General features: G+C 51.2%; 1 protein-coding gene across 3 annotated transcripts in view; it reads right to left on the bottom strand.

The window, feature by feature from the left end:
• CD99L2 (CD99 molecule like 2) overlaps positions 1 to 24,520 on the bottom strand; it is a 34,491-nt gene extending 9,971 nt beyond the window's left edge. The window contains exons 1-6 of one of the 3 annotated variants that reach the window (XM_071758149.1): positions 24,170 to 24,520; positions 6,094 to 6,159; positions 4,422 to 4,460; positions 2,906 to 3,004; positions 2,032 to 2,112; positions 1,021 to 1,113 (exon numbers count right to left, since the gene is read on the bottom strand). In XM_071758149.1, the coding sequence (XP_071614250.1) occupies positions 1,021 to 1,113; positions 2,032 to 2,112; positions 2,906 to 3,004; positions 4,422 to 4,460; positions 6,094 to 6,159; positions 24,170 to 24,227 (436 nt within the window). In that variant the 5' untranslated portion in view covers positions 24,228 to 24,520. The remainder of the gene's footprint in view (positions 1 to 1,020; positions 1,114 to 2,031; positions 2,113 to 2,905; positions 3,005 to 4,421; positions 4,461 to 6,093; positions 6,160 to 24,169) is intronic. The other 2 variants (XM_071758150.1, XM_071758151.1) reach the window with 2 other exon arrangements.
• Between the last annotated feature and the right edge of the window lie 2,342 nt (positions 24,521 to 26,862).

Here is a 26,862-nt window from a genome sequence, read left to right as displayed (position 1 = left end):
CTGTTTAATATCTTTAGTGAGGATTTAGATGAGGGGATTGAGTCCATCATCAGCAAGTTTGCAGATGACACTGAGCTGGGGGGAAGTGTGGATCAGCTGGAAGGCAGGAGGGCTCTGCAGAGGGACCTGGACAGACTGGAGAGTTGGGCTGATCCCAAGGGGATGAGGTTCAACATTCCAAGTGCTGAGTCCTGCACTTTGGCCACAACAACCCCATGGGGAGCTCCAGGCTGGGCACAGAGTGGTTGGAGAGCAGCCAGACAGAGAGGGACCTGGGAGTCTGGATTGCCAGGAAGCTGAAGAGGAGCCAGCAGTGTGCCCAGGTGGCCAAGAAGGCCAATGGCATCCTGGGCTGGCTCAGGAACAGCGTGGCCAGCAGGTCCAGGGAAGGGATTCTGCCCCTGTGCTCAGCCCTGGGGAGGCCACAGCTTGAGTCCTGTGTCCAGTTCTGGGCCCCTCAGCTCAGGAAGGAGATTGAGGTGCTGGAGCAGGTCCAGAGAAGAGCAAGGAGGCTGGGAAGGGATCCAGCACAAGTCCTGTGAGGAAGGGCTGAGGGAGCTGGGGGTGTTGAGGCTGGAGAAGAGGAGGCTCAGGGGAGACCTCATCACTCTCTCCAACTCCCTGAAAGGAGGTTGGAGCCAGGGGGGGGTTGGGCTCTTTTCCCAGGCAACTCTCAGCAAGACAAGAGGGCACAAGAGGTCTCAAGTTGTGCCAGGGGAGGTTTAGGTTGGACATGAGAAAGAATTTCTTTAGGGAGAGGGTGATCAGGCATTGGAATGGGCTGCCCAGGGAAGGGGTGGATTCTCCATCCCTGGAGCTATTTCAAAAGAGCCTGGATGTGGCACTCAGTGCCATGGGCTGGGAACCACGGGGGGAGTGGATCAAGGGTTGGACTTGATGAGCTCTGAGGTCCCTTCCAACCCAGCCAATTCTAGGATTCTATGATTCTATAATCTCCCACAGCTCCCAGGGGACAGCATGGCTGGTGGTGAAGAAGATGGAGAGGGGAAGTCAACATACCTTCACCTGGCCTTACGTCCGGCCTCCCATCATTTTTCCTATCGTTTTTATCATCAAGGGCATCAGCCAAGTCAAAATCCAGAGGATCTTTTGCTAAAAAAACAACATGCAGGTTAGCAGTGCTGGCCACAGGCTGGGGAACTCTGCAATTAATTAATTAATCAATAAAGGAACTGCTCAGCTTTGCCAGGGGAGAAGTGTCAGTGAAAGAGCTGAAGCCCCCAGTGCAAGCTATATGCAGAGTTGTGGCAGATCTTCCAAACTCGTCCTGCTTTGTGACCCCAAAATGTAGTGAAATGAGGCAACCAGGTGCCTCTAATTACCAGGTAGTGGGTATGAGTTTGTGTTAAGCCCACCTGTGCCTGATCAGGGCGGGGGGCATGAGCAGGATTAGGGGGGCAATAAAAGGTGAGGCCTGAGACACAAGCTCAGCTCATTCCTGAGCAAGCCAGCAGAGAGGTCAGTCGAGTCTGGAGCAGTAGCACTGAGCCAGGCTTATCAGCCCTGAGGGCAACAGACTCAGAGCACTATTTGAGCACTTCTGCTGGAACATCTCAGAGCACCGTGCCCTGAGAGAGGTTTGTCTTGCCACACCACATCACTGCAGTGAGCAGTCTCATGCTCTTCCTGCAGAAAGGGTCTCACGCTGAAGCTCCGGTGCCTGGCAATTGGATAATCAAGCTGGACAGAAAAGGTCAGCACCCAACAGGTCCTCCCAAGGGCCCAGGCAGCAGCAGTGCTGGGGGGAACCCGCCTGGGAGGGGAGGGGAGTGGATACACAGAGCAGCCCCCTCCTTGATTGCCTGGGGTTGTGTTCCACTGAGACCCCCTGGGAAGCCCAGGGTAATGCTGAGAGACCCAGGGTGGTTTCCCAGTGTATTTCCTTTTTCCTAGATGTCTCACGTGAACCAACAAATTAGAGGCTGGGAAGACCAGGGCAAGGGGCATGGCACATCCCAAAGCCTCTGCCTATGGCAGCAGAGCTGTGGGGGCAGGGGAGCTCCTCCTCACCTGGCTTAGGCTTGGGGGGGGCCCTCGTAGTTTTTGGCTGCTTGGTCGTGGTGCTGTAGATGACATTCCAAAAGCTGTTGTCTGGAGAGGGGGAAATAGAGACCAAAATGATGTTACTCTCTCAAATGTGCATTTGGACAAGACTGGAGGGGGAATCCCCTTCCCACAGGGAGTCTGGGGCTGTGCTGGGGTGGTTCAGTGCTCTGATCTCCCCACAGCCTCAGCTGCTCCTGACACTGGGGCCTTCGGGGTCCCTCTGCCCATCAGTGCCCTGGGGATGCTCCAGCCCTCAGTGTGAGTGGATGCTCCCACTTTTGCAGGGATCCCCTGTGCTGGGGCATGTGTTAGTGGGGCTGGAATTTGAGAAGGGACAAGCAGAGCCACCACAAATTCACCCCCAACACACTGCCAGTGGGGACACATCATGCTACCACCCTGTGCCACCCCGGCCACACAGGAGCAGGACCAGAGACCACCAAAACAACACTTAAGGATGTCCTGCTTCAGGGATGAAATCTCTCACCTAAGAGCAGCAAATGGCTCCATTCTGGTTAACACCTTTTACAAATGCTTCTTGCCCAAGCCTCCCAACACAGCCTGGGCAGGGCTGTGTGGGCAGCAAGGGAGGGAGGGTGGCTAAATGCTGGTGACAACCCTCCTGGCACATCTCATCTTCCAGCTCCACTATGACAGTGGAGCAGGAGGACATGGTCACCTTTTAAAGTGACCTGTTGGTAGTTAACAAAACTTGCCAGAGTCTGGCTATCAATGCCTGATGTCAGCCCCAGCTACCTCAGGGAGTGTTTTCCCCCACGTGAAGCCCCAAAGGTGAGCACAACATCACCTCCCTGGGGCAGAGGCAGCTCAGCAGTACCTGGTTTGCCTGGCCCAGGGAAGGGCTTTGGAGTCGGCCTGGCTGGTTTGGTGGTGGTCTCCAGAGGGGCATCAAAGTAATCAGCCAAATCAAAGCCTGCTGTAGGAGAGAAGGGATAATTAAACCCACATCATTTGTGGGGATGGTGAGAGGCTTTGGCATGTGTCCCCCAAGCAGCAGCCCTGTGGGTCCTGTGCCAGCAATGTTGCACCATGATCACAAGCCACCCGTGCTGGTGTCAGCATGGAGCTGAAAAGGGTGTCCAGATGCTCCACTGCTCAATCACAACCAGACTGCAGAGCCTTCAGATCAGCCTGGCCCTCATTTAACTCTCCTCATCCAAGCTGTGGCTGCTGCTCATATCATCCCAAGCAACCCCAAAGTAATGTGGCTTTTGGAGGAGACCTACCAGTCTCCTGCAGCATTTCCTAACAGGTGGAGGCTGCAGATGAGAAGGTGCTGTGGGGATGGAGCTGGTGGTAGGACCCACTCTGCTCCCTGCATGGCCCTGGGCTGAGTGGAGCATGCCCAGGAGATGATGCCAGGGTAGAGGAACCCACCATGGGAGCCCCTCGCTGCCATCATTCATCCCAAGAGATCTGCCTTGGGAAGGAGAAACTTGCCCAGATAAAGCCTCAGCCTCAGCACGCATCCGTGTCCTGGGGAGAGTTTATTGGATCAAACAGCCTCTTGCTTGGGCCGTGATCCAAAAGACAAAGCCCTGTGTGTGCTTCTGGCACTTGGCTTTTCTTGTCCCTAGCAGAGACCACAGCCACCAAGGAGCTGGACAGACAGCTTTACTTTAATTTGTGCCAAGACTCCTCTGCAGGGGTGAGCGGGTTCACTTCCAAGTGCTTCCCCCTGCAGTTTATTTCGGGCTCTTCTGGCAGGGTTGAGCAACCCCCAGCTCTTGTGACTGGGCTATATTTAAGTGTGTGTGGCCAGAACTGAGCCAGAGGAGCTGCTGCTGCAGGGACCTTTCTCAACCAGGGCAGGTGCTGTGGAGCTGGCCAGCCAGGACATGCAACAAGCACAAACAGCCAGAGAGACATTTTTTTCCCTGAAGGGGGAAATGTCACCAGGCTGAGGCCTTTCCTTGGAGGTTGGGAAAATCTTGGGAGAGAGGAAAAAAAAAAAAACAAAACAGGAAAATGTCCTGTGGGCTCCCTCCTGGAAGCCAAGACACATGCTAGCAGGTGCCACACAGCCAGAAACAAAAGCTCTGCTGTAGCTTAGCACTGATTTGTGTCTTTTCCACCAGGATACTGCAAAGTGTGCAAAATTCAGCCTTGGCCATAAATGCTCCACTGCCACTTGCCTTCAGCATGGACAGAAATATCAATATTGCATTTAATTTGGCCATACAGGGAGAGAGCACAAGTGCACACCAGCACCAGCTTCCTCAGGGGGGAGTGAAGGTGTCCCAAAGCTCTGCTAAGGCAGCAGCCCCAGCCCCACTCCAAACCCCCATGGGAAGCACATCCAGCCCCAATGCTGTCCATGTGGAAGGTCTCACCTGGCCCACCTGCTGGCTTCTTGTGTCCCTTGGGAGTGGCTGTGACAACAGAGACAGGGAGGAAAACATTAGTCATGGGCATCACTTCTGGTGTGAGAAAAAACAGCAATGATTTCACCACAAGCTTTCCAGCTGACCCTCATCTGTAAATCCAGAGCCCAAAGGCACCAATCCTCCTTTCCAGCAGAGGGGGAATTGTGCTGGGGACTTGTGGGCATGGCTGGGGACCAACCCTCTCCCTGCCCAGGCCAGGGTCCTGCCCCAGGGAGAGTGGGGCTGTGATGACCCACTCCAAACTCCTACAGACAGCAGCAAATGCAGAGTGTGCAAAACAGAGCAGAAAACAGGAGTGAGCTGCCAGTGTTTTCATGTCCCCTGCCTGGTCTGTTAGTTAAATGACAGATCATCTCCATTGCTGTATTAGGTGTGGAGCTTTCCTGTCAGCTGGAGGAATTTTGAGGCTTTGATGCTCTGGTCCAAGCTTCCCTGGCCACTCCAGGGTTAAAACAAGCTACAGTCAGCCTTTGGAGGGGGTTGATTATTTATTTTTTTTCCTCCATGTAAACCACTATTAATAGTGGCTAGCATTACTAAGTATATGAATAAATTATGAGCCAGAGTTGTGGCTGCTCTATTCCCATTAATTCCCATTTGCTATTCTGAACACCCATGTGCCTCTACTGGGCTTCATTTCCAGCATGCTGGTACAGCTTGATGTGACCCAACTCTAGAGCCTTTGTTTGCTTTTATTCTGGAGCTGATCTGATGAAGTCCAGAGTGGGATGCAGTAGCTGGGGAGGCTGCAGAGATGGTGCTGCCTCCTTCCCCAGCTCACAGCTGGGACTCCAGCCTGGGGAAATGTTGCTCTCCCTCTGCATGAGGTGGCCAGTAGGCATTTCTCCCCACATTCTGTACTGCAGGGCTTGCAAAATCCTAGGTGGGATCCCTCAGACCCATGAGCAAGTCTGATACCTCATAGTCATACCTATCCCCCCCCCCAGCAAACCCACCACACTGCAGGAGAGACAGATGGAGCATCCTGACTCTTTATTCTGCATAAACTCCAGCACGAGTGTCTCTGTGTTAAGACTATAAAGAGGTTTCAAACCCTGTGACAGCTTTCAGTTAAATACCCAGAGGTGTATTTTATATGATCAGAGGCACTGGCATCGTTCATAGACCCCTCTCTGCTATTGCCCAAAACCCAAATATTAAATATCAGCAAGCCAGCATCAAGGCAGCCTCTTTGGAAGAGTAGGACCCAGTGCTCTATGGCTGGGCTCAGGGGTTTGCCCTCACCCACTGCAGAAGGAGCAGAATTAATCCATTTGCTTCCAGGCAGACAGGGTCATGGTTGATGCTAAGTGTTACTGCTCATCCAAGGAAGCCCAAAAGATGTGTTCAGTGTCATTGCCACATCAAATCACTGGTGGTGCCTCTGCTGTTTGCTCATGGGAATCAGAAAGGCCCCAAGGTCAGCAAGCAGCTTCTCCAGGACTATCCCTTGTCCCACCTGTAGGCAAGTCTGGACACTACATATCCCCAGGCAGACAATGAGGTAGCCTGTATTTTCCACCACACTCCCACTGGTATCAGATCCCAAAGAACAAATTGTATCTACAAACATCTATTTGTTTTCTTCTCTTTAAAAGGAAACATCAATGTAACTTACGTCGGTGGGTGCTGGTGTCACGCAAGGCATCTTCTAGGTTGAAGTCATCTAAGTCATCCCCATGACCTGGAGACAAAGAACCAGCACTGGTTGTACTCACTCTGTACAAAGTCAGCCACCTTTAACCACAGTGCAGCTGGACTCATTTGCTCAAATTGCTTTAGTTTTTAAAGGGCTTTCTGGTTTTTTTCTCTGAACCTGACCCATCACCAGTGATGGGGAAGACATCAGCCTTCTCCAAATGCTGTGACTGTTAAATTGCAGAGCAGTCATCTTTGGATTTTCCATTTGTCTGCCCTAATGGATGTGGTATAAAGACACATGCTATGCTTAAATTTGTCAAGGAGAGCCTAACAATTCATCTCTCGAGATGCCACTCCTCCGTGGCTGTGCTCAGGATTACACATTTGCTAAACACCATGAAAACATCAGGACAGTGCAGATAAATGCAGTGAGAAACAACAAAGCCCTACACACCTCTTCTTCACAAGTGCCTTCCAATATAAAAGGCTTCGTGTGAAAGTGCTGCTGCGGGCTGCCGAGCACAGCTTAGCATCTCAGAGAATGCCTGCATCATTCTGCCTTGGGAAGGCAAACTGGGACCAAAGCCCCATCCCAGGGACACACCTGACAGGCACAGGCTGATTTTTTTTGTTAGAGGTGTCTCAACACAACTCTGGTCACTTTACAATATCCCAGGGATAACTCTCTGCTATGCCACGTTCTCCTGCGATAGGGCCACCTAATCCTTCCTTTCTCTGCCTTTTTTTCACATCCCGTTAATTACTGTTGACTTACCCTAGTTCTGAATGTATTTGTCTTGATAAATTCATGCTTTTACATCTCAGAGCATGCTGAGTAATTAATATCCTTTGGGTTTGCTAAGTACTGCAGCACTGCAAGAGAACATTAAAATGGCTTTCCTCGTATTCCTATTGCTAAATGGATTTAGCTATTGCCACCTGAGCTCCAGTGTGCTTCATGAATAAATTTAAAGCTTTACTGACAAGGATAATAACAACGGGAAGGCACCAGTCCATCAGAAAGCAGGTATCAGCATTTCAGTGAAAAAACTTCTACCCAGAGTGGTCACTAAGCACTGCAACACCTCCAGCTCTGCTTTCACCTCCTCACACATCGCATCTCGTTTCGTTTGCCGTCCATCTAAACGTACACTCAGCAAACCTGGGGGTGATTTAGCTGCAGGGTTTATGGCTGGAGAGTTGCTATGGGCTTCTCTCCCGTGGCAAAGCACTCGGCATTAAGTGGCTGCTGGGGAGTTGTGGAAGTAATAGATGTTTCTCATGGAGCTGAAGGATGCCAAGGCTCCCCGTGGAGGCTCGGGGGAAGGGGTGATGCCCCGTTCCAGGTGGAGCCCCGTTACCTCCCTCTGAAACCTGCAGAACAAGGCAGGTGGATGAGGCCCCTCGCTCAGCACCGCTTGGCAGCCTCAGCCTCCCCACGTGCCCCTCCACTGCTTTGCTGAAATATTTGCCTTTTATGTCTTATTGCTGGCAAAATATTGGCACCTTGAGACGGGCGATGCTCTCCCGCTCTGACAGCCTGGATGAAGCAGCAGGGTTACCAAACGCTCTCTTGGTGCAAAGGGGCAGAGTGAGGAACATGTGAGAGCATCCACAGTGCTGCCAGCACCTCACCCAGCTCTCCCACTTGCACAGGGTGCTGCCAAACCACCAGCACGGCCCTGCTGAGACCCCACAAGCTCATTACTGTGGTGGCTGACTGTCCCGAGCTCAATGCTCTAGCAGTTTCATGCAGTTTCCCTTTCACAGCACAGCTTTTTCCCCAGTCTTTACTGGATTTTTGGGAACCAGTGAGGCTCCATCATTCCTGTCTTTCTACTTTAACCTGTGTTTAAAAACAGGAGAAACTGCAGTGTGCCTCTGACAGGAGGAGAAGCACTACAAACCTGACCGAGGAATTGTGCTGTCCCTGTGTTTCATTTTTGTTCCCTCTGCCTCCCCAGTGGGCAGGAGGAGCTGACAGGAGGGATGTGGTGGCAGCACCAAGACTCACATCAGTACACTTGGGGCCACCCCCACCCTCTCCCCCTGCTCTGTCAGTAAATGCTCAGGTCCCTGGTTTGCTGCTCTCAGTGCATCCTCCCCATGCTTCACCTCTGATGCAGGAGAACAAGTTCAGAGTGAGGGGCAGTGGGTAGCCCAGGCAGTGCTGCTCACCTGGGCTGAGGGGCTGCATGTGGGCTCCTCAAAAACCAAGCTCCTTCTGGCTGGCTTTGGGGGGGCTGACCAGTCCCACCAGCTGAGCAGCACTTACATCTCCCTGGGCTGGCGACAGCTCCCCTCAGCATTTCTGCCTGCAGGGTGAGAGGAAGGCACCACTTCCAAAGTCTCCCTTCAAAGAGCCACCAGCAGGTCTGGGGATGGTGGAAAAAGCCCCTCTGTTCTCATAGGGCTGTTCCTTATTGGAACAGGTTGCCCAGGGAGGTGGTGGAGTCACCATCCCTGGAGGTATTAAAAAACTGGGTAAATGTGGCACTTCAGGAGATGATTTAGTGGCTAAGGTGGTGTAGGACTGATGATGATTCTGTGATTCTAACTAGGGGCTGATGCAAAACAGCAACTACTAATGTGTCCTGAGCTGCAGCTGTATCCCAGGGGAATCCCCCTGCAAGGGAGAGGTGTTCATGCATCCTGCATGGAGGATGTGTCTGGAGATGTGAAAAAGCACCCAGTCACCCACCTGCCACCAATTACACCAACCTGCCCTTGGAGCTGGAGCACTTGGCACAGCCTGTTTCCCAGGGCTTTCCCACTGCTGCCCACAGCAACCTGAGATCTTTTTCCAGGGCAATTTAAAGGCAGGAATCCCCCAGGCGCTGGCAAAGATTATTAATAGATTGCCACTTAATTGCTGCTGACAACATCTTTATTTCATGCAAAGGGTGTTATAGAGATGTGTTACACCTTTTATGGATCAATAACTGAGCTGCCATCAAAGGCACATGAACCTGCCTCCTCCCTCTGACAGAGCAGAGCTGAACACTCTCCTCCTCATTCTTTTATTAAGTTATTCAGCAGTAACAAACCCGGCATTTCACAGCCAGATGCTTAAAATCCAACTAGCACTTGGTACACATTTACCTTGCACAGGCAAATGGGTTTTTTGAAACACAGGTTTTTTGGGAGGCAGCTCTGCTGCTCTCTGCACTGTCTCACACAAATCCCTTTGCTCCTGAGAGCCTGGTCCTGCTCCACAGCCACTGGAACAGAGTCTCCCAAGGCCCATCCAATCCTGGGAACCCATGCACATCACAGAGTGTCCTTATATTAAGGATTTATACTCAGAGAAGCTGGGACACGTTTCTCTGTATTAAGAGCTCCCAGGCAGCCTGCAGATGTGTCTCCTATGCTGAGGTCCTGCACACCCTGAGGCTTCACCTCCCTGTAGGAGAGAACCACGCTGCCTTCAAACACCAAACCACCTGGTAGAGAACTACAAACCCCCTGATATGCAAAATAATCTCTCACTGGTTGCTCGGTGTTGGGAGCAACAGGTGTATGGGATCTTTGATGCAGCTGGTAACTAGTTTGGGGTTTTATTCTCTCACCCTTGCACTGGGTCCTTGTCTTGTCTCACATCCCCAGGAGCAGCTGGGAGGTGATGCCAGTGCTGCATGCTGGCTGGCCAAGGGCACTAGAGCATCTGCAGGTACATTAGGAGGGGGGGAAAATGCCCAAATGAGACTTGTTTTCCATATTCTTCTTAATATATGACAATCAAAAGAAGCTAAGCTGGAACATCTCATGGTATGAATCCCCCCAAGGCAGAGCACGGATGTGGGGGACCTCGAGGCTGCAGCTGTAAAACGAAGGTGGGAGTTATGGCCAAGCCAGTGCCAGAGGCTCCCCCACCTCCTGCCACATCCCCTCGGCCTTGCTGGGGGTATTTTTAATCAGAGCTGACTGCTCTTTGAAGGTAGAAGGGTTTTGTGCCTTAATGTATTCTCTCCTCATTATTTTCCGTAGCAGGCAGCTCAAACGGGCAATTGTACTCGTCAGCTTTTTAGTTTTTTACAATTATATATATATTCTAATTAAGCCCCACTGTTTGACAAAGCTTGAATTACAGTATTATAATTCACACCCAGGATATTGCTAGGCCGTCTGCAGCACTTGGAGCGAGGTGCATTCCATTTTTAGTGCCAGCCCACGGGTCTCTTTGTGCAATATATATGTGTTTAGCTTCCCTGGGAATTGAGAGCCCTGCGACGGCAGGAGATTGACAGCCTGGGAGATTACTGGGGAATGCAAAGCAGGTACAAGGGCAGCAGCAAGGAATCCAGACTGCCTGAGGAGTCAGGGGGTGGGCAGCAGGTGGGAGAGCAGGAGGAGAGTGTGCCAAGGTAACCCAATGCACCAGGGTCTCCCCAGTGACCAAATGTGGATTTTTGGCTCCATGCTATGGGGTTGGCACCCACAGGTGGCTCCCTGAGCTGGCACCCCCGAGGGGTTTTTGGGCTGTGTCACTGCTGCTGCTGGGCTGCATCCTCACGGGGGTATTTCCAGTGTCTCAGCAAAGATCCAGCCCCAAAGGGCTGTGGGGAGCACATGGCTGCTCCTCCTGGCAGCACCAGGGGTCCCCAAGGACCCTCACTGGACCCTGCAGTGATGACAGCCAGAGCAGTGATCCTGGGCATCACTGACCAGAGCTTCAGCCTGGTGCTCTCCACCACCACTGCCTGGGCACTGACTCCAGCTGCCTGCCAAACACCTGGGATGTTGACTTGCAAGTGCCAAGCTGCTTGTGAATCTCGAGTTTTTGCTGACTGCTAAGTGAAGACAGACTGGCCATGCTCCTGCACAAGTGTCCCTGCCAGCAGATGCTGCAGTGAGGGGAAGCAGGGATCTGCAGGGAGAAACTCAGCCCCCTGCACCCATGCTGGGCCTTTTGGGGTGCATCCCCCCAGCCCTGGGCATGGCCAGCTGAGAGCAGGGGGACACAGCCCCTGGCTACTGGGATGGCCCCTGTCCTCATGGGGGATGTGGCAAGTCTGCTGCCCTCCTTCTCCATTCCCAGTGAAATATTTTGATTTCCAGAAGTACTAATCAAAATCACTCTTGATTATGGCAAAAACAACCTCTGCTGATTTTTTTTTTTTTTTTTTTTATGCAATTAACAAGGGTATATGGTAATTCCAAGCAATCTTGCTCTTGAGATTAAAGGAAAGCCTGCCAGGAAGCACATGAATAAAGCTTTAAGATGAGAATTTGCATAATGAAGACTTTCTCTTTGTGGAGGGACTAATGGTGGTTATGTTTGAAACCTATTAACAGAAATGTCTAAAAGCCTCTGCTGAAGTCAGCCTCTTGCTGCCCGGCCACCCTGACCCCCCCGCAGGGAACCTCAGCCCCCACCTCCCCAGCTCTGCCTTCTCCCGGGTCACCCAGCAGCAGAACCGGGCGGAACCGGGCCGGGCAGCTGGGATGGGACAGGACCACGAGCAGTGCTGTCTGCAGCTCAGGGCTCTGCCTCTCACTGGGGTTCTGATGCCACAGAAAAATTCTGTGTTTCCATGCGCCGGATGAGACGCAGATGTCTGCTGCGATTTTATTTCAAGGCTTGTTAGGAATAATTTAAATTATTGGGCGTCACTACCTGATACGCTCAGCACCCGGCAAGAGGGAGGGAGGTGGTGAGGAAAACAACCAGCAAAACCTGCCTGCATCTCCTCAGGAGACACTGCTAGCACCATGATGATGCTAAGGCCAGATCAGAAAGGCCACTGTCCCGGTGGGCACAAGACAAAGTCCCCTGCCACACACTGAACACAGGGACACCGGCGTCCATTCATCCACCTTGTGCCATGCTGAGGGCTGCCCAAAGGTCCCAGTGCATCTTCTCCTCACCTCAAGCAGCATGACAAACCTCCAGGTTGCTCCCAAAGCACCCAAAGTGTCCAAAGGCCCCAGGGAGCAGCCTCCACCGTGGCCACATGGCTGTCAGATTGCTCTGTAGGGCCCAGACTGAGAACACATCTGGGAGGAGTTTCTCACTCATTGGTACCTGGCACAGAGCCTTTCTCACTCCTCCACAGCAAGATTGAAAACTCGGAAAGGAAGCAGCCCCATCTCTTCCTTCTCAACAACCATAACCATCTCACAGAGCCCGTGGTATTTACCAGGTGTGCCCACATGGAGGCTGCAAGGAAACCTCAAAAGATGATGGTGCTGGCCTTTTCCCCTTGAATTTTGGCATATGAGAAGAATCCCTGTTCCAGACCTGTCTACAGAAGGATAAACTTTGCCACCAGGCTTCTCTTCCCCCAGCACTGATCTCGAAGCAATGGCAGGTGCCAACACCAAGCCCATCAACCTCCATCATCAAACCCACCAGCTCCACCACCACCCAGCCAGCTCTTGAAGGGGAAGAAATCACCTTCAAATCCAGAGGCATTTCTTCATGCTAAATGCTTGTTTTAACTTTCTTCTTCCCAACATTACTTTTTCACCTGCTCTCATTCTCCCCAACTCAAGCCACTGGTGATAACTGTATTTCCATGTTCTATTAAAAAGCCCAGACCAGAAGGGATGTAAGCCTGGTGGTTCAGTCCCTGCCAGCTGATTTGGCTTTCCACACCCATGCAGGGCTTCCAGACTGGAGTGGCAAAGTGGCAAAGGGTTCTTTCTCCTCATGCCTGGGGACTGAGATGCAAGGGGGCAAAGTGGCTTCCTGGAGGGAAACAAAGTGGTTTCTGCATGATTCCCTGCTCTGCTGGTGTCACCCTGCTAAAAACTGCCAGCAGGAGGGGGGTGCAAGCACAGCTGGACCTGCTAGAGAAGGCAGCAGCCCCAATCCTGGGCGTGATGTACCCAGCACCTCTGGGTGCCACACAACATCTGTGCCAGGCTGCATGCAGGGGAGAGAGGGGCCTGTGCCATGCACCAGGTTCCTGCCAAGCAATGGGACAGGAGCAAGGGCAGCGAGGCCATGGAGGAGCCCTGGCACCTGGGGACTGTCCTGTCCCTGCCACGGTGTTGGTGGCACACCAAAGGCCCCTTGTCTGCCCTTTAATGCAGTTCCCAGCCCTCCCTTTGGGTACAGCCCCAAGGAGCAGGGCTGCACAGTGTCATGGACTACATCACCCTACAGCATCATTTGTGCAGGGACCTCTGAGGGATCTGCTGAAGGAAAGGGTCTGCGAAGCCTTGAGCTGGAGCCCTCAGCTCTGCAGGAGACCCCGACCTGCCTGGGCACCCCAAAAGCACTGTCCAGACCACCACCCCCCACCACACACAGAGGAACACCTCTGGGTGCTGGCAGCAACCCTCAGCAGCTCAGAGGGAACACCAAAGCCCTGCCAAGGGCAGCACTGGGGATGCTTCACCTCAGGGCTTCCTGTGGGACACCTTGGACTGGTCTGCCCCATCTCTGGCTCCCCAGCACTGTCCTCTCTCTGACCCCACACAAAACAAACCTTTCACCAGGTCTTCCTCCAGCCCAGCGTGGTCAGAAAGCAGGGAGCCCTGTTCTGGCAGCACCTGATGCCAATCAAAAGAGTTTTCTTCAGCATCAGCACTCAAAGCTTTCAAGGTTTCCAAGGTTCTCTGACCTTTCTGCACGTAGAGCAGGTGACATTTTCTAAGCAGCTTTAACAAGATAATCATTCTTTGAGGTTTGGGTCAAAGAGGTCTCTGCCACAGCATTGCCAAAACCTGCTTTCAATTAGTCTCTGATCAATTGCAGTGGGGGCAAAAGGCTGGAAGGGTTTGAACACAAGTATTTAAGGTTCCTCCCTTTCTGGGGAATCCCTGAGCTGCCTGTACCTGTGAGAGGGTCCAGCTCCCTGTGCCTGGGGGGGGGGGGGTACAGGGACACTGGGGCCAAGAGCTAATGAGGGCAGGGGGAGCTCAGCCTGTCCCAGCCTTCCCTGGAGCTCTGCTGCTGAGCCTGGAAAACAAATCTTACCTTCTCTGGGACTCCAGAAAACTGCTCCAGGTAACCCTCAAGAATTCAAAGATGCATTTGATGGGAAAGGGATTTGTTTCCTCTTTTCATTCTTTAGCTATTTGTTTGGTTGGGCTGTGTTTGTTTTTCAAGGAAGAACAAATTATTATACTTAAAGTTTGACAGAATGAGAACAGCATTTTTTGGCTTTTTTGCTTTTGCTTTTTTTCCCTAGACCTACACTGCTTCACAAGTGGTAATGGAGAAATTAGCACTGACCTGACTGCCCAGCTTAGGGAATGACTAAAGATAACTTTTTTCAAGTTATGGAAGAACAGGGTCATCCAGGACTTGGGTTTGTCCCCTCCAGATGCAGTGTACAGGGAGGGCTCTGCTGGAGAACTCCCCTGCCCCTCAGCAAGGGAAGGGGAGATGTGGGGTGCTGTGACCCCACACCTGAGCAGGCACCAGCCTGGTTTGCCCACCCTGGAGGGCAGGTGGCCACAGCCTGATGATGTGACCCCAAGGGATCCCAGCCCTGCCAGGGAACAGCAGGAAACTGGCACCACTCTGGGGACAGCCTTGGCACCCACTGTGCCAGGGTGAGCTGCACCTTCACCCCAACCACAGCAGGCACAGGGTGTGGTGACCCCCAATCTGGGGTTTGTGGTCCCTAAGTGAGGTCAGAACACAGAGCAAGCTTCTCTTCCTGTGACTGTGGGTGCAGAGATGAAAATTGGGGTGTTTTCATGTTTTCTTGCTTGCTGTTTCCCCTGAAATGTTACAAGGTATGTTCACATGAATTGCTTGATTCCTGCATTACATTAAGTAATGACAATGAATTTGCCTGGAGCCAAAGACACCTGTTTATCAACCAGACAACAAACTGTGGCATGAAAGCATTTTGTTCATAACCCAGCATGAACAACTGATGACAAAGCCAGCAGTGCAGGAGCCCAAGAAATCCAAATCAGGAGATTAAATGCTTATCACCTGATTCCCGAGGGAAAGAGATTGCTCTCATCAGATAAAGATCAAGAGGAGATGCTGTAGTTAAAAGTAGGTAAATAGGGAATGACAAGGTAAAAATGCTGGTTCATCACTTGGGATGTGCTTCTCCTGTTGTACTGTGCTATTTTAAATCATAAGCAGAGCAGCGGGGGGAAAAGAAGATTTGGGTGATGGTGACAGATGGAGCAAGGCCCTGGGAGAGCTCTGGGGTGACAGCCCTCTCCTCTGGCTGAAGGCATTTGTCTGCTCCCTGTGACAGCAGCCTGCAATGCAGGGCTCCAGCCTGCTGCAGCACGGTGCCTGCACCCTCCTGTGCCTTCCCCAGCATCTCACCCTGCACACACTGAGTGTTTGGGTTGGGGGGGCAGCTGCTGAGGATCCAGCCTCTGCTGCCTGCTCTCTGCATCAGGTGCACTGGGATGTGCAGGGCTTGTCTGCCCGTGCTCCTGCTCCCCCTGCTTTGGGAGCATCACAGATCCAAGCAGTGCTGCCAAGGGACTGCCCTGTCCTGCTGTGGGATGGGGCTTCCTACAAGGAGGGACAAGAGGGAGGCAGGCTCCCACCCACCCCCCAGGTGGGAAGCAGCAGCAGCAGAGATCTTGCAGGTGACCAGAAGAAGCTGTGGCTGCCCCATCCCTGGAAGTAGTCAAGGATGGGACTTGAAGCAACGTGGTGTAGTGGGAAGTATTCCTGCCCATCCAGGGGTGTTGGAGCTGGAGGATCTTTATGGCCCATTCCAACCCAAACCAGTCTGATTCTATCTGCTGAAGGTAATTTTGAGTAGGTGCTACAGGACCAGGCAGTGATTTTTTTTTTTAATACACACACCCACCCCCCAAGCCTGGCAGCTGCAAGCCCACCCCTCCTGGCTCCTGGTCATAGAATCACAGAATTGGCTGGGTTGGAAGGGACCTCAGAGCTCATCAAGTCCAACCCTTGCTCCACTCCCCCCGTGGTTCCCAGCCCATGGCACTGAGTGCCACATCCAGGCTCTTTTGAAATATCTCCAGGGATGGAGAATCCACCCCTTCCCTGGGCAGCCCATTCCAATGGCTGAGCACCCTCTCCAGAAAGAAATTCTTTCTAATGTCCAACCTAAACCTCCCCTGGCACAACTTGAGACCTCTTGTGCCCTCTTGTCTTGCTGAGAGTTGCCTGGGAAAAGAGCCCAACCCCCCCCTGGCTCCAACCTCCTTTCAGGGAGTTGGAGAGAGTGATGAGGTCTCCCCAAGGGAAGCTGCTGGAGCAACCTGCAGTGGGAAGCTGTGCCACATCCCCCAGCCTCATCTTCAAGTAGGTACATTTGGCTCCTTTATTTTGTAGAGGAGTTTGGGGAAGCCCTGTTGGAAGTGGAGTTTGGGGAGTGCATCCAGCACAGGCTGTGTCTACAGCTTGGGGAGGTAAATCCAGGTTCACCCTGAGCCTGCCTGCCACCCACCCCCAGCTGCTGAGCCAGTCCCTGAGCCTCCTGTGGCTGTGGGTGCAGGGCTGAAAGTCTGGATGCTTCCCACTGTGCTCCCATCACCTCTCGTTGAGCTGCTGGGAGGCAAAAGCAGAGTCCTCTGCTACACACATGGGAAAGGTCTGCACAAACACTTCTGCCAGAGAGAAAAAAAATCGGCTCTAAAAAAAACCTGGAAGTTTTCAACACAATCTCAGGTTGGTTTGGTTTCTAATTATTTCATTATTTAACTATTTCATTATTTACAATTTTTTAATTTTTTTTTGTCATGAAAAACAGCTGTTTAATTTGGAGATTAAACACTTTCCTAGATGAAGGAAGTGCACAGCTGCCTGGTTTTGCCTCTCATCACCAGAGGAGCAGTTGCCTTATAACCAGAGCACCATTTGCTATTCATGTAGCAGGAAATAATTTAAACAAAAAAATAGGAGCTCACTGAGTTCAAAGAGAATTCCACCAACAGGTCTCTCTTTCTCTCTGGCCCTACTTGTGGAGGAAATAGCACCAATATTTACAAAACCAAGGACATGCAACCTGTTAAGTGTTGTGGCTCTGAGATCTCCTCTGTGAAAGTATCTAAATAATTCACTCAGTTATGAAAATCATTACAAAAAAAAAAAAAAAAATCTTTTTTTTTTTCACACATATACTTTAATATCATGTAAAAATGCTCTATTTTCTGCATGAGGCTAAAGGCATGTATTGGGATCTGTGTGCATTTCAAAAAACACACCCGGGCTCAAAGATCAGTGCTGCCCTATGGATTTTTTTTTTTTTTATTTTTTTTTTTTTAAATAACAGATTCTGGTTTCCTGGCAAATAAATGCACACAAACTGCACAGCATCCACTCAGCCTCTCCTGACAGTGTGTGAGACAGTCAGACAGTCTGTCACCAGCAGCAGGGGCTGATGCCTGGTGAGCAGGGCCAGGCTCAACGTCTGCCCCAGCTGGGCTTAGAAACCAGCTTGGGTTTGGGTCAGAAAGTGGGGCTTTGGGTGAGGGGGGGATGTCCCAATCAGTGATACAGACCTGGGGAGGACTGGCTGGAAAAGGACCTGGGGGTGTTGGCTGACAGGTGACTATGAGCCAGCAGTGTGCCCAGGTGGCCAAGAAGGCCAACAGCATCCTGGCTTGTATGAGGAACAGTGTGGCCAGGAGCTTCAAAAACCTCCTGCAGATGAGGTTTTTCATGCTACAGTGGTATTTTTCTGTGTGTGGTGGTTTTTTTTTTCCTGGGTTGATGTGGTGACCTTAGAGGTCTCTTCCAACTGTGATGATTCTGTGGCTCTGGCAGTGATTGTCCCTCTGTACCCTGCTCTGGTGAGGCTGTGCTCCAAATCCTCTGCTCAGTTTTTGGCCCCTCACAACAAGAAGGACATTTTGGTGCTGGAGAAAGTCCAGAAAAGGGCAGCAAAGCTGGTGAAGGGTTGAGCATGAGTCCTGTGATGAGTGGCTGAGAGAACAGGTTGTTTATCCTGTGAAAAGGATGCTGAGACCTTATTGCTCTCTTCAGCTGCCTGAAAGGAGGTTGCAGTGGGGCCTCTTGGTCTTTTCCCCAGCAACAAGTGACAGGACCAGAGGAATTGGCCTCAAGTTGTGCCTGGGGAAGTTTAGATTGGATATTAGGAAAAATTTCTTTACTGAAAGGAATGTCAAGGCACTGGAACAGCCTGGCTGGGGAAATGGTTGGTTGACTATCCCTGGGGGTATTTAAAAGACATGTGGATGTGGTGCTGAGGGCCATGGCTTAGTGGTGGACTTGGCAGTGCTGGGCTAATGGTTGGACCTGATGGTATTAAAGGTCTTTTCCAACCAAAATGATTCTATGCTCAGGGCAGGCTGGAATACCTTGAATAGTTTGGCTGTAGGGGTGCCACAGCCTCTTCAGCATTGCCTTGAGATTAGGTTGCGTGGGGATTTCTATGAAAAAAACAACTTCGTGGGGTGGTGAAAATGTGCTGGGCACATTTCCACCAATTCTTGCTCTTTCTACCTATTTCTGACACGAGCTCTTTTGTTAAAATTAGGCAAATCTCTGAGAGGAATTCTATGTACTGAATGGCACGATGGGGAAACTTTTGCTACAAATGATACAGATGGGGTCTGGCATTAGCTTTGCTCAGATGGTATTGTCTAGGAAGAAAACCCAAGTCCTGCAGTAGCAGGGACACCTGAATGGAGGTGGCTGCCACCACAGACACTTGCTTCACTGAGCTGCTTGCTTTCATCCTGTGTAGGGCATAGAAAGATCCAATATAGAGACATTTCCCTAAACTCCTACCCCTAAAAGCACATTTGTCAGCAGACAGTGCTTTGTGGTCACATTAATGTGCTGTTCAGCAGTTGATCACATACCTAATGGTCCCTCTACAACACATGTGCTCTCCCTGCACCCACAGCTGGGGCTGAAAACCTCTTCTGCATGTTTAGATTTTGCCTCCCACCCCCTGGAGCTGCTCTGCCATCCCTCTGGAACACCCAGCCAGAAGTGTGTCTGTCTGAAGTGGGATTTCAGTAAGACCCTTCAGCTTTGACAAGTTCTCTCTATCTAGATTTTTTTGTGCTCAGGCAAGGGGCAAGCAAAATGCTGAGAAATTCTCTTTCCCCCACACTTTGTTTGCTGGAGGCAGCCCTATGCCAGCTTGCAGACTTCCCCTGCCTGAGCTGCCACCTCCAAAATCTTGTCTATGCCTCTTGTTCTGCTTTCTTTGTTTTTTCTGTGTGTATATCACATGCCAGCACTGAATCTCTACAGCAGACTTCACCCCCTAATTCCCTGAGGACACTGCTCATGTGGTTGGTTATCTCTGGAAAGAGGAACTTGGACTCAGCATCAGCTTTCTGCCTGTGGTCCCAGTACTCCCACTGCATTTTTTTTTCCTGTGTTTCCCAGACAAGGTTGGAAAGCAATGAAAAAGGATCTTGGAATGACTACAAGACAGTTTTGTAAAGGTATCTTAGCATTAACTTTATTCACAGAGCACCAGTAGGCTGAGCTTCAGAGGACCAAAACCAAACCTGACCCCAAGCAGCTCCACTGAAACCCCTTGGATGTGTATGGGAAGTGTATGGGAAGTGTATGGGAAGTGTATGGGAAGTGTATGGGAAGTGTATGGGAAGTGTATGGGAAGTGTATGGGAAGCCTTCACCTCCTGCTTTGTGATGGCAACGGGCTGTAGTGGGGCTCTGTGTTTTCTTCCAGAGAGCATCATTTACTCAGCAAACACATTTTTGTTGCTGGCATCCCAAATCACAGCTACTGACTCCTCTATCTGGCTCCTTAACTTTGAAGTTTCCTTTTCAAAAGGAGTCCTTTCATGTTCTGTGTTTTGATGCCATACTCATCTTCTCTCTATTCAAGTTCTTCCACCAGTTGTGAATTATATCAGTGAAGCAGATTACAGAGGAATCGTTGCTAAGGTTTTCTTTTAGCTATCAGTGTTATGTAGTTTATTAAACGTATGGGGTTTTATCTGCACAGCTTCAGAAGCACTGTCTGATAAAACCCCAGTTTTTCCTTTAGTTAATTGTAAAGTCGATGCCTTAAACCTCTAGGAGGTATTTTTCCAAGGAGAAACAAATTTATTTTTAAACCAAGCAGTGCTAAAAGTTTATTCTAGTCAACACTGGAGATCAATACTCTTCTGGTTTATGTGCTTTAAGGGTTTAAATGGTTGCAACAGATGTAAGGAAAAAAAATTACATTTTTTTAGAGGAGAAAAAATACCTTAAGAGTTAAATGGCCATTTCCAAGTACAGGTATCATTAGGCTGGTAGAAAAAAAAGTTCCAAAATATGATCAGAAGTATGGAAATTAATTATTTCTAAAGCTCTATATATAAATATATGGGCACGGCACATGTAATTAATGCATATTTGTTCAAAGATCTGAGATAATTTGTAAGAAAACCAGTTTAGCTTCTTCTGCTTTGTCAAAGGCACTAAAGACATTATCAAAGTAAAAATTATTCTTGAAATGTATTACGTGGATTTGCTGCTGATACCTACTAAATTAATTATAGATACCTACTAAATTAATTAGATACCTACTAACTATTAATTACAAAATTTAAAACATAATAATGTAGTATAACAAAGATTTTTAGTGCAGGTAAACACGATGCTGCTACCTCCTTCAGTTCAGACAGCAGTGCCAAACCAAGGCTTTCACTTCTACCCCAAATAATTCCTCCCTCCAACTCTCCTGGCCCAACCAGAGCAATCAACCCTGGCAAGTGATGGGCACAGAGATGCAGGGTCACCTGCAGCCCTTTGCTGCCAGCTGCATCACCCACTGCCCACAGCAAAGCCAAGCCTGGACACCTGGAAAAACATCTGGAAAAGAGCTGGCTCTCAGCTGGGCACTGTTAGTGTGCAGAGGAACTGCCTGCAGTGACTGCAGCCATCTGTGCAACAGTTATAAATAGCTAATTATACTGTCTAATATTACTTTCACATTTAAGTAATTATTGTAATTGCTGGTGGGGTATTGTAGTCACACTTGAGAGGTGATCTGTGAGACCCAACTACTCTCATTCCCTTTTTGTAACCATGAAGTTTTTCTGCAGGCTTTTCTCACAAAATGTAAAGCAGAAAACCTGTACCTGCCCCTCTGCCTGACCTGCCAGAGGTAAGCAGGAATGCCAGCCTTGGATGCCAGGTTTGCCACCTTTCCATGGAAACACATCCATGTCTTTCTGTTCTGGGTTGCCACGAGAGGGAGGACAACTGTGGAAAAAGTTCCTTGGTTGACTCTTTTCCTTCTAACTTTGAACAAATAACCCTGGAGGACTCCAATATAACTACTTTCTGGAAAAGCCACAGCTCTGTGTGTTTAAAACTTAAGGCAATGTGGGTTTATGTGGCACAGGGAATGCTCACCCCTGGCTGCAGTGAAAAGGCTCTGCAGGGCATTTGGTTTCCTCCACCCCCTCCAAATATGTGATGCTCCTGGCCCTCTGGAATTCCACAGCACTGGAAAACAGCTTGGTGCCTTGGGAACAATTCCTATTTCCAGCATTGCACCCACGGCCAAAAGGATGGTGAGGACCAAAGGATGCAGCCCGGAGGCACAGCTGGATGTGGCACAGCTGGATGTGGCACAGCTGGATGTGGCACAGCTGGATGTGGCACAGCTGTGTCTGACAGCCCACTGAGGCACAGTCACGTCAGAAGGGAAACACAAAGGGGGAATCTGACCAAAGAGAAACCCAAAACCTACAATGTTTTTTCAATTAAGAAGTCCTTTACTGGACAGCCCCAGCCAAAATGCACGTTACTTTTGTGTCAGTGGTGGATCCAGAGCTCGGTGGCAGGAATCTCACTAAGGAACAGTTTTGCTGTTTTAGTTTGCTACCCTGGGTTCTTGGTAGTTTGTAAACCTCCTGTCTGGCACCAGGCTGGATTGTCTTCAACCCACCATCAGAAAGTGTTGGAAAAAACTGTTTTAGGAAAAAAAACCAAACCCAAAACCAACCCAGAAAATAGAGGCAATGAAGAAATCTGATTTCTGTTGCTGCTGCACCAAGGAGCTGGGGCAGAAGGCCCTGCCTGGGAAAACCACTTTTTTATCACTGCTTGAGGCTTTCCTGTGGGCACAGGATGATAGTGGGAAGGCCACTGGTACCCAAATGGCCAGTTCAGTGCTCAGGAGGGCAAGGACTCCCCAAGCCTCTGTCAGAGTGCTGCAAACCTGAAGCATTTAGGAGAGAGAAGGAGAAGCAGGCATCCAGCCCCAGGTCAGGAGAGCCACCACCAAAACACTGAAACAGCAGGTAAGACACCAGAGGCCACGAGGAAAGGCTGAAGCTGTGCACCACTCCTCTGTCTCTACATGTCTGGTGTTGGCAGGGCAGATGCTGCAAGAGCAGAGCCTGCTTACCTTTATATAGTTATTTCCAGGGAGAGGCAATTTAAAGCAACCCAGACAGGAGTTGAACTTAATGTTGTTCAATTACCTGTGAAGCCTCACGCTGGCAGGAATGATTTATGAACATTTCAGTGAAATTTCACTCTGATACAGACACAGCCAAGGATATTTAAGAGCTGGACCCCGCAGCCCAGCACTGCACAATGAAGCAGAACAGCATTTTTCATTGCCCACGTTGCAAACAACACAATGCAAACACTGCTGACTAATCGGATTTTTTTTTTTTTTTTTCATTTTATTCTACAATCAGGACTGTATGCACAGTCTCTTAGCTCAAACTGATATTCACCAATTTAAAATGTAGCTGCTAAACTGGTGAGTGGAAGCAACTCCATACCCTGCTGTTACCCTCCCAGGTGCTCGAGCAAGAAAGTACCTAATGCAAGGGCAGACTCATTCCAGGCTGACTCACAGTAAATATAATTTTTTCCAACAGCAACAATTGCTTGCAGGCACTCTTCATTTTGGTGCTGGTATCCTCTAACCAGTCTGTTTAATGGGTACCTCCTAGCTAAGAGCAGATTTTTTGGTTTTAGGAAAACTTTTGTGAGGCCTTTGATAGAATTGCTATCTATTTTCTCTGTACAACCTTTAAGAGGACTTTTTTTTTTTCTATTCAAGCAAACAAACAAACAGCTTTTTTTTAAGAGTATTTTCCTTTTAAAGCAAGCAACGAATAGTTGTGGTAAACTTTTCATTGATTTGCCCCACCTCAGAAAACCAAAACTAAACAACAAACTAAAACAATAATAAAAAAAAAACCCAAAACACCACCACCACAGTTTTCCCTATGTTCTTAGTTACTGCCCAGCTGGGACTGATTTTTGGCTTAGACTCTCCTGATCTGCAGAAAGAGCAGAGAGACTAAAAAAAGAGTGAGAACCAACCAGCAGCCCGAGAAATTTGGGTCACACGGAGAAACCGCTAATCCAGTCAGCAGAGAGACAAACCCCAACCCCTCTCACGACGACTCTGTGCCTCCCCCTGGTTTGGATTACCCGAGGCACAGGCTGTTACCTGCTTTATATCTGCAGCATCGCCTTTAAACGCCGTTGTGCCCCTTTCTCAGGCGCTGCATCCCGAGATGCTTTCATCACCACTATTGTCATCTCATGACAGGTTTAAAGCTGTCACAGCTGTCAGATACCCGTGCAGGAACACCCCAGGGGGCAGGGGGAGAAGGGACGGAGACAGGGAGAGCCCAGGCGTGCGGTTTTGTGCCCCGCTCAGTGTCCTCCCCCAGACACACCGGGGGTGACCAGGGAACGGCTCGGACCGGGCCCGGCCCCGGTGCCTGCCCTGGCACCGCGCCCTCCGCTGCAGTGTCGGGGTGCTCTGCGCGGGGAGCAGCCCCAAGGGGGTGAATCCCCCCCAAGGGGGTGAATCCCCCCCCAAGGGCGATACCCGGGGTGCATCCTCCCGAGGGCCCCTCTGGGGACACTTCTCGGCGGTGCATCCCCCCGGCCCCACGAGCAACCTCCCCTGCCCCTGGGGGAGGGATCCGACCCAGGGAGCCCCCAGAGAGAGGGGACCCGCAGCCTCTGCGGGATGCCCCCGGGCTGGTTCGCCCTGCGGGGTGACCCCGAGCTGACGGGGAGGGGGATCCCGCTGTGCCTTGGGCCGACGGCGCCGCGATCATGCGCAAACCGCGGCACCCCCCCATCCCCCTCTACGACCCCCTCCTCGCCTAAGCCGCCCCCTCCCGCTGCCGCCCCGCGGTGCCGGTGGCCGGACCCCCCCTTACCTGCGCTCAGCAACGCGGAGAAGGCGAGAAGGAGACCCAAGAGGCTGCGTCCGGCCATGTCGCGGCAGGGCTGCGCATCAGCGGCTCGTTGGGCCGCCTGTCTGCGCGGGGGCGGGACGGGGCGGGCGCTCGGAGCCACCGCCCCCCGATCCCGCTGCCCGGCCTCTGTCCTGGCCCCTGGGAGCTTGAGCCCCGCCACCGGAGGCTGCCACCGCCCTTCCCGTTGCGACGGAAACTCGTTCCTGCCTGCCCGGCATCCTCCCGCCGGGTTTGCGCTCTGGCTGCGCGCTGGGCTCAGCCCTACATTTCCCTACCGAACTGGGGAGAATCCGCGCTGCGAATAGCGACGAAGATGCGCAGGAAACCCGCGCGGGGGGCTGGGTTGCTGCTGCCTGGATGCGATGCGCTGTAGCTGCGGGCGGGGCGGGGAGGGCCCGGCAGGCAGCACCCCCGGGAGCTCCGTGGGCTCCGTGGGCCCTGTGTGCCGGCGGGCAGGACCCCCCCTGGGGCTCAGTAAGCCCTGTGTGCCACACATGGGGGGACAGCAGTGGTGCAGGGCGATGGTGCAGGCGCGGGTGCTCTGCCCCGCTGCAGCAATTTCACCCTTTAATGCCGAGGTGCGGGAACGGTAGAAATGTTGTCTGGAAGCGACCTCTGCAGGTCTCTAGCCCAAACGCCTCTCGGAGCGTGACCCGCGGACAGTGGGTCACATCAGCCGTGGCTTTGTCCGGTGGGGACTTGAAACCCTCCAGGCTGGAGGCTCCCTCACCTCCCTGGGTTACCCATGGCGGTGCAGCCCCGCTGTCTGGAGAAGGAGATTCCTCTGAGTCCAGTCTGACCCTCCCTGTGACCCTGGCGGCTTCTTTGGGCATCACCCCCTGTTGTGTCGCCTGCTAAGGCTAAAAACATCTTGGCTCTGTGATCACAACTGCCCTTAAGTAGCTGGAAGCTTTAATTAGATCTGCCCTCACCCACCTCCTTGACGAAGCAAACAAGCTGTTCCTTGCAGTTCATGTGCACCAGGTGCTGGACTCTTTCCTCTGTATCTCTTAAATGTCAGGAGGGAAATGTTAATAATACAGTGCGTATATTCTTTGTTAATATTTATATCTTGTTTCTCTATAGAAAAGAGGATGGGGATGCAGCCTCTATTTAGGAGGAACTCCTAAAGGCTTAGTGGGAACTAAAAGCATGAAAAAATGTCTGGGTTGTCCTAGTCCTACCCCCACTTTACAGCATCTGGGTGATACTGCTGTACCCAGTTGCTCCAGCAGAGTGTCGGGACTGCCACGGGTTCAGAAAACGCTTTTTGTCCTTGGTGGGAACATCACTTGAAAAGCCAGTGAGCCAACAGACCATGGAACAGTCACGGTCCTCTTTAGAAGTGCCCAGGCTGAAGGACGTAATGGAATAGCAGTGGGAGAAATGCTCTGTTGCTGATTTTCATCTGTGGCCACTAGAAGATCGCAGGCTCCTAAGCACCCAGAGCCTTGTCTTCCACAAACCTTCCAGGGGAAGGTCTCTAAAACCGAGATCAGAGCAGGTTTCAGTACTTTAGCGTAGCTCAGTGCTCTTTTATCATGCCATCGGAGCTGCAGACAGTTCTGTACCCTGGGATTCCCTCTGCTGCTGCAGCAGCTAACGGGACGAACAGGGGGCCCTGATCACAGAGAAGTTGAGCTGGATGAGGTGCAGTTCCACTGCAATCCAAGGCTGTTTGTGCCTTTACAGTGTTGCCTCTCTTTCTATTTAGACAGGGACGAATTTAGGATTACAGTCCCGTTCGAGTCAAACTGAGGGAAAGTAGCAGGACGGCGGCTGTACCTTCCCAGTCTGGTTCCCCAATAACCTCTCGGTCGGCTATTTGCATTTCAATGGCTTTCCAAGCCTCTGGTAATTGTTGGGGGAGGAGGCGGGTAAAAAAGGCTATTATATTAGAGTTAGATCAGCTTTAGCAAGCCTGAAGGCATGAGAGAGCATCGCAGCAGCTGATGCAACCCGTGACAGTATATTGTTTGCTGTTCGGTGTGAGCCCGGGGTGCGCACCAGTGCTTGTGAGTTGATTCATAATTACAAAGAAATGTATGAATGTAGCGTTTAATTGGCAGGAAGGCAGCAGCGGTGCTGCTCTCGGAAGCTGGAGGGAAACGGGGCGGTACGATCTGGGAATTCATGTTGGAATCACTCCACTAAACCCCTCGATACCCGAGGGTGCCACCCTGGCCCTCACGCCCAGGCGGAGCAGAGGTTGTGTCTTTAAGGGAGACCAAACCCAAGGCAGCTGGAGAGCCTGGGCACTGGCCAGCAAGTGACTCAGCATCGCCTGACCTGCCCCCAGGAGTCCAGGCTATTCCTGGTTCGGGGTGTGTTTAAGGCAGGCAGTCCAGGCTAAAACGCTTCCAGTTGCTCCCGAAAGGATGGAGCCCCGCACACGTTTCTCTTGTGCGGGAGCGCAGCTCAGTCTTCCCGTTGGATCGCTTTCCTCCCAACTCGATGGGGCTACGACCTTTAAATTTTCTTCTCTTGAACTAGATTAAGGCTGTAATCTTGAAACAGCGGAATAAGCAACCATCGGAGACATTTTCAGTGAGAAAATACACTTTCTTCCCACTATGGTTCTAGCAGGTATCACGCTTAACTCTATTTGCTGCCTCTGAAAATCCGCTCCCAGGGCTTAGCACGCTTTTGCCTCT

This window comes from Heliangelus exortis, chromosome 14 (genome assembly GCF_036169615.1).
Source record: "Heliangelus exortis chromosome 14, bHelExo1.hap1, whole genome shotgun sequence".
NCBI classification, from domain to species: domain Eukaryota; kingdom Metazoa; phylum Chordata; class Aves; order Apodiformes; family Trochilidae; genus Heliangelus; species Heliangelus exortis.
Note: the sequence above shows the minus strand (reverse complement) of the source record. Positions and strands in the feature narration are given on the sequence as shown.